The sequence below is a fragment of the Rhinopithecus bieti genome, unplaced genomic scaffold, assembly GCF_001698545.2.
Source record: "Rhinopithecus bieti isolate Rb0 unplaced genomic scaffold, ASM169854v2 scaffold_34310, whole genome shotgun sequence".
Taxonomy (NCBI): Eukaryota; Metazoa; Chordata; class Mammalia; order Primates; family Cercopithecidae; genus Rhinopithecus; species Rhinopithecus bieti.
The window spans coordinates 906,838-913,891 of record NW_016814622.1 but is presented as its reverse complement, the minus strand read 5'-3'; the positions used below and the strand labels follow the sequence as shown (position 1 = coordinate 913,891).

The 7,054-nt window shown below is 61.7% G+C and overlaps 1 protein-coding gene across 2 annotated transcripts; it reads right to left on the bottom strand.

Annotated features, from left to right (window-relative positions):
* Positions 1-934: 934 nt before the first annotated feature.
* On the bottom strand, positions 935-6,744 carry LBHD2 (LBH domain containing 2). Of its 2 annotated transcripts, none has more exons than XM_017851499.1 (4): positions 6,661-6,744; positions 4,863-4,968; positions 2,720-2,876; positions 935-1,268 (listed from the first exon to the last, which is right to left on the bottom strand). In XM_017851499.1, the coding sequence occupies exons 2-4, from the start codon at positions 4,929-4,931 to the stop codon at positions 1,168-1,170; spliced, it is 327 nt and encodes a 108-aa protein (XP_017706988.1). In that variant the 5' UTR covers positions 4,932-4,968; positions 6,661-6,744; the 3' UTR covers positions 935-1,167. The 2 variants fall into 2 exon arrangements, with proteins under 2 accessions (XP_017706988.1, XP_017706989.1); XM_017851500.1 differs by having other exon boundaries at positions 6,655-6,686.
* Between the last annotated feature and the right edge of the window lie 310 nt (positions 6,745-7,054).

Below are 7,054 nucleotides of genomic sequence, written 5' to 3'. Positions count from 1 at the left end.
GGGGGGGGGGGGGGTGGCTGTTTTTAGAAGGAAGGCTGTAGGAGAAAGTGCATCTTCGTCCTGGAGGCTGGTGAGGCAGCAGGAAAGCACAGAGGGGCAGTGTCTCCCGCCTCCCTCTGCTCATGGGTCCCTGGCACGCCTGCCCAGGCCACAAAAGAGCCATGGACTTGGCAGAGCTGACATTTATGGAGTGTCCCACTGCCCGGCCCTAAGCTTCCTCAGCCTGGCTCAGGCTGGCTAAGGGCAGAGGGCCAGGTTGGGGGGACACACCTGGGGAGGGGGCCCTGGGCCACACTCAGGGCTCTGCTCCCATGCCAGCTGCAATCAGGCAGCACCGCTCCCCTCCTGCAGTAGAACGGAGCCCAGAGACACTATCGATGGACCCAGTGGAGGGACAGGACCCCCACATAGGGCAGGAAGAGATGCCTGCTCAACCAACCTCTGATGTGGGTTCTGTAGCAGCCTTGTGGCTTCCTGACCTCAGGGATTCCCTTCGCAGCCCCTAGCCTTGGGCACCTTGCTTTGCACCTCAGTTCCCGCACGTGTAAAATGGGACCTTCACAAGAATTTAACGAGATCCAACCTGGAATGGTGCGGCCCACGCCAGATGCCATTGCTGTGCTTTCCTGCATCCAGATCCAGCCCTGGCCCCAAGGAGGTCCCACGGAGGGTTGGGAGGCCACCTGGAGGAGGCTGGTTCTGCCTTAGGCAGCCTTGGCCGAAGCAGAGAGAGGGTCCCTGGGCAGAGGCACCAGCCACAGAGCCAACTCAGCCCTGCCCAGCCTGCCCCAGTGCCATGCCCAAGTGGTCACCTAAGAGGTGCTCTGGACTGGCCAGCCTGGGCTTGGAGCTGAGGCCCTCACCTGGAAGACCACAGGCAGAACCCGAACTGTCCTTAGTCTCTTGCATCCCCATCAAGTGTGCCTGCTGGCCACCAGGAAGTGCCTTTATTTCTGCTTCAAACCACGGAACAAAGCGGGGTGTGATCCAGACCTGGGCCATGGGCAGGAGAGGGCAGGGCTGCAGTCCTGGTCAGCCCTGGTGAGACAGGGAGCAGCCTCTGGGCTCTCCCGGCTGGGCAGGCCCGGCCCTCCTGTGCATCAGCCTGGCCACCCTGGGGCAGAAGCCCTCAGCAGTCAGACAGCAGAGCCCAGCCGCGTCCTTGTCCTATCTCCGGGCGGGGGCCGCTGGGTCCTCAGAGCAGGCGCACTCTCTGCCAGCAGCATTTGCAGCTTTCCCTGGTTCTCCAGGCAGACTCGGGGAGGAGGCTGCAGAAACATAAAGGTGTTGGTTGTGGGGGGTACTGCAGCCTGAGAGGATCCCAGGGGCCTGAAATGAGCCTTTGGCAGGCAACTGGGCTGGGGCAGGCCAGGAGGTCCCCTTGGGTGATGAGAAGTGGGAGGGGTGCTTGGCCAGGGAGGCAGAATGAGGCTGGGCTCTGCAAGCAGGGGCAGCTCCCACATCCACCAGATGAAGGGGTGGCAGAGGGAAAGGAAGTCCAGGGCAGACTCAAGGACCTCCCCAGAGCCCAAGTCCCAGGGGTTACCCAAGGGGTGGTCCCTGATGCTGTCTTGGGCCCTGGGCAGAAACTGACAAGAGGTCGAGAGGGCTTTGGGCAGAGGTGGGCGTTATAGGTCCAGACAGATAACCTCTTCTGGCCACACTGAAAAGGGGGTTTCCTGGCCAGTACAGGCTGAGGTCTGGGGATGGGAGAGGGCAGGCAAGGTGCTGAGCAGCGCCAGCTGCGGCCGAATTCACTTCTTCCTCGGGGACTTCCAGGGGCCTCCAGGGGACAACATCTCCCAGGGCACAGCTCATGCCCCTTGCTCAGTCCACAGTGGTCCTCAGAGCCGTCCACAAGGTCCCCATGGCCCAGCCTGCTGCCTCTCTTGCTCCTTAGGCCTGGCCCCGGCTGCCCCCTCCTGCTCACACAATTCTCCCGAAGTTTCAGCCTTTACTTATTTATTTTTGAGACAGAGTCACTCTATCGCCCAGGCTGGAGTGCAGTGTGATCTCAGCTCACTGCAACCTCTGCCTCCAGAGTTCAAGCGATTCTCCTGCCTCAGCCTCCTGAGTAGCTGGGATTACAGGCGCCTGCCACCATGCCTGGGTAATTTTTATATTTTTAGTAGAGATGGGGTTTCACCATGTTGGCCAGGCTGGTCTCGAACTCCTGACCGCAAGTGATCCGCCTGCCTCAGTCTCCCAAAGTGCTGGGATTACAGGCATGAGCCACTGCGCCTGGCCTGCTTTCAGCCTTTAAGCAGGGCACCTGCAGCCAGATGGAGCCTGCCAACAGGCCAGCCCATGCCCCACCACGTGCACCTGCACCCTCACAGCCTCCCAGGCCCTAGTGAGCAAGGCACACTTGCTCCAAAGGTGATGACAACGAGCAAGCGCTGGATGATGAGGGGCAAGAATGTGGCATCACTCATTCAACAAGTATGCACCGTGCACCTCCCGTGCCCAGGCCTGCGACTGAGAGTGGATGAGGGACCTCACTTGCTGGTGGGAGGGAGGACGGTGCTAGGGAGGGGGGTCGAGGCCAGGCAGCACCTAGAGCCCCAGGCAGAGGCTCCAAGGCGGGCGGAGGATGGAGTGTGAACAGCCAGGAGGCAGGAAGGCCTTGTCTGCCAGAGTCGCAGGAAGCACGCCCTGCTTCTGACCCTGGCAGTGGCCACTTCCTCCTCGCAACACCCCCACAGGTGCCCTCACTTACCAGCAGCAGCCTGGCTCTGAGAGGGGCCCCTCTGGGCACTCTCCAGGGGCCAGCGCAGCTCCCCGCTCTCCACAGGGTCCGCCTCACTGGGCTCCACCACGATTGAGGGCAGCCGCTGGCCCAGTTGAGGGCCCTTCTCCCGGGCACCTGCCACAGCCTGCAGGGAGGATGGGCAGGAGCACGGCCATGCTAGGCCTGGTACTCCTATTCCCTCCCACCCCCGTCCTGCACACCGCCCCACTAGGGGGATCAGAGACCCTTCCCACCCAGTCCCTAGGGCAAGGATGGGCGCATGTGTGTTCGCACAGGAACATCCCTGAGACGGGTCCCAGGCCCTACCAGGTCCCAACCCTGGGGGTAGGGTGCTCAGCCCTTGGGGTCACAGCTCTCAGGAGGCACCATAGGATGCAGCTGTGCTCAGCTCCAGGAGCCCATTGCACAGCCAGAGCCAGAGGCCGGAGAGGCCAAGGTCACCAGGAACGAGCCAAGGCTTCTGCGCACCCCCAGCTGCCTCCTGCACCCGGATTCCTGCCAGCCCCTTCCTGGGGTCTTCTCTGCTGGGCCCTTGGCCTCCTCCAGGCTTAGAGGAGCTGGGAAGCAGTTGCCATGGCAACCCAAGTGGCTGGCTCTGGGCTCGCTCTTGGTTCATTGTTCAGTGCTCACAGGAGTGTGCGGGCGCTGCATCCCCAGGCCTTCTCAGTGCCCTCAGCATCTCCACCTCCCATTCAAGGCCTTTGAGGCTGCAGTGCTATGTGCAGAACTCTGTGCCTCAGCACCCCAGTGGCCCTGACTTGCCTGCCCTGTCCCACCCCCACGCCTGTGCTCAGGTAGATGGCCCCGCCTGGAGCTCCCTGTCTCCCTTCTCTTCACCTAGAAGGGAAGCTGCTGGGTCCACCTTCCCAAAAGGGCACAAGGGCCTCGAGGAAGGACAGCCACGCATCAGGGGGGACTTAGCTGAACGGCCCTTGGCCACTGCGGCAAGATCCCTGAACAGTACACATTCCTGAGCTCCAGCCCAGACTCTCTTTTAACCAAGGACCACAGGTGACCCTCAAGTGTGAGAACAGGTGTCACTGGACTGGGATGTCTGTGGAATGAAGGAACTGTCAGAGGACAGCAGAGCAGGGACCCCATCCCTACCCCAAAGGCTGGACCCTCCCAGGGGCCACCCTCATGCTGGCATTACCAGTCCAGGGGCTCATTCCCCAGCCTGCTCTCCCTCCCCATGTGCCATTCTCCTTCCTGCCCCCAACCAAGGGCGCTCCTCTCCAAATCTGCCCACTGGGGTGAACGAGGTCCAGGCCAGCAGTGTTTGCAGCTCAGAGGCCTGGTGCTCACCTCTGTCCACCCTGCCTGGGAGGTTGTGTCTGCAACCCCAAGTTCCAGACTAGTCCCTATGTCACTCCAGGCTGGTCCCCCTCTCTGGCCCCACTGCTCCCTGACAAGGAGAATGGCTGGGCTCTAGCTGGGCTCTAGCACTCAGAATACTAAGGCTGCAACCCTGTGTAGGGAGCTTGTTTTTTTTAGTTTCATCAGCACCACCCCATCCCCCACCGAAAGGTGACGCTAGGAGCAGGGAACCCTGGCGTTTCCTCACTCAGCAGAGAGCAAAGCGTGCCTTGGGGGACAATCCCTGGGGTCCTCAGGTCAGGAAGGGGTGCTCAGTAAGCAAGGAATGCTGGCCTTCAATTGTTTTATCCTTTATATTTTTATAAAAGAGCAACGAGCTGGGCACAGTGGCTCACGCCTGTAATCCCAGCACTTTGGGAGGCCAAGGCGGGTGGATCACCTGAGGTCAGGAGTTCGAGACCAGCCTGGCGAAACCCAACTCTACTAAAAATACACAAGTAACCGGGTATAGTGGTGGGCACCTGTAATCCTAGCTACTCCAGAGGCTGAGGCAGGAGAATTGCTTGAACCCCAGAGGCGGAGGCTGCAGTGAGCCAAGATCGCGCCATTACACTCCAGCCTGGGTGACAGAGCAAGACTCCATGTCAAATATAAATAAAAAAATAAATGAGCAATGATCTCCCCCACCCAGATGGGTAAACTGAGGCCAGCAGCAAGGCAGGGCATGCCCCAAGTCATGGGACAGAGTTTGAGACTTGCTCCCTCCCAATCCCCCAGAGTCCCAAGCACGTACCTTCCCTGCTGGGCCTCCAGCCCCCTCAGCAGTGCCTGGCTGTGGTGAAGCAGGCCAGGGGGTGCTCATGCTGCTGCTGCCACTGCTCCACTAAGCTGCACTAGGACTGGGAGCAGAAATGGGGTGTCTGCTGTTGGCCTGATGCTGGATCTACCCTCCCCCGAAGGCTTCAGGCACTGAGCCCACCCCACTCCACCCCAGCCCAGGCCCAGTGCCCATGGCTCCAGCTGGACCTGTATTGCACTGCTCCCTGCCTAAGCCCGCTGCCAGAGGGGGCACTGGACCCTGGCCGCATAGTGTGCCTGCAAGAGGGCACGGGCAGGAGGGGAGACCTGGAAAGGCTTCCTGGAAGAAGTCTGCTGATCTGAGGCCTGGGGGATGAGCAGGAGGTAGCCAGGCCAGTTGGGAGGATAGAAGCGCATTCTGAGACAGGAACAGTTCAGGAAGGACACAGAGCGTCCAAGGGACCTAAATGGGTTTCTGAGACAGGAGGCTGGTAGTAGTAGAGACTGGGTTCGTCAGCCAGAGACCAAGGTGCCCATTTTCTCCTTGAGAGCAGGCACCCTGCACACCCCGGGGCCAGGCCCTCAGCACCCACAGCCCAAGGGAAACTGACATCCTGCCTGTACTTGGCCACGCCCACTCAGGCTGGCCACAGCAGAGGGAGCCCCGCTGGAGCCCTGGCAGCAAGGGCACTGGGAAAAGAGCCCCTGCCAGGAGCCGGCACCAGCCAGACCCTTCACCTGCTGTGTGGGTTCTTGGGGCCACACCCAGGGCAGAGGCAGAAATGGGGATGGGGTCTGGCAGTGGTTGGCATGCAGGCAGCAGAGGGCCATGGGCGGGGGCAGCCCTGCAGGAAGGGGACAGGGCAGTAGGAGAACAGAGACCAGCAGGATGGAATGCCTGTGACGTCCTGCTGGGGTGGGTGAGGGTGGTCCTGTGGCTGCCAGCAAAGCAGAGGGCTGCTCTTCTGGGAAATGAGGTTTCTTTCACCAAACACCCCACTCAGGTCAGCTGGGGTCCCACTGAGGGCCCAGGGAGGGCTAGGAGGGCACACAGTGCAGGAGGCCTCTCGGGACAGGGAAGCCGCACCCTCTGGTTCCTCTGCCCAACCCCAGAGCCCAGGGATGTCTCGGTGTCCCCAGGTCCAGCCCTCCATCAAGCCTCTCCTGGATCCCATCCCAGGACTGCAGAACCCAGGTTAGAACCCAGGGCAGCCAGGACAGAGACCCAGCCAGACTTGGGAAGGAGGTAGAGGGAGAGGCAAGAAAAATATTGCCACAGAGACCAGGCGAGAGGTGACTGAGATGGAGACAGAGGAGAAGAGAGAGAGAGACAGAAACAGACCGCAGATGACACTTGGCCCCGAGAGAGAGGATGACAGAGGCAGATGATAGAGCTGTCTGCTCGAGCCAGGTGGGGGCGGGTGGGGAGGGAGCAGGCAATCAGGAAACAAGTGCCCAAGGGCTGCCTTGCCCTGCCCAGCGCCAGGGTCCAGTGCCAGCTGGGGCACCACACATCGAGGGCGCCCACCACCCCCAGCGCCGCGGGATCCCAGGTCTTGCCAGGCACAACCCCGGGGGCAAAAGCGCGCAGAGGCATGGCGTCCCACAGCCGGGCTGACCCTGCGAACCCACGCCGTCCCCTTCCCCAGGGAACTCGACTCAAAACTCCCCAAATCCCCCCATGCTCCTCCCTCTCCCAACCACCCCGCACCTGGCCGTCAGGGCGTGCCCGGGGCCCGCACTGCCGGGGCCAGGCTGGGGACGGGGCGACCCTGCGCCACACTCACACTCACCGCCCGCGCGGGTGCTGGCGCTGGGGCCTCCGCGCTCCACTGGCTCCGCGCTCGCCCGGCTCGCCCTCCTCTCCGCGCTCCCCGCCCACGCGCGCTCTCCCGGCCTCCCTCGCACTCACGCCCTCCACGGGTCTGGCCGCCCGCCCGCCCTCGGCGCCTCAGCCCTCCCAGCTCCGGCCCCCAGGTAGGGCCCGGCCTCATCTTCCCTTAAGCCGACCCCTCCCCAAGGACCTGCCCCTGGCCACTTGAGACTGAGCCTCAAGATTGGCATCCAGAAATTTGAGGTGCAGAATTCGGTGGGGCCAGGCCAGACACATGGAAAGAGGACTCCCTCCTATTGGGGAATAAGAGAGGAGTAAAAAGGACAAAAAAAAAAAAAAAAAAAAAAAAAAAA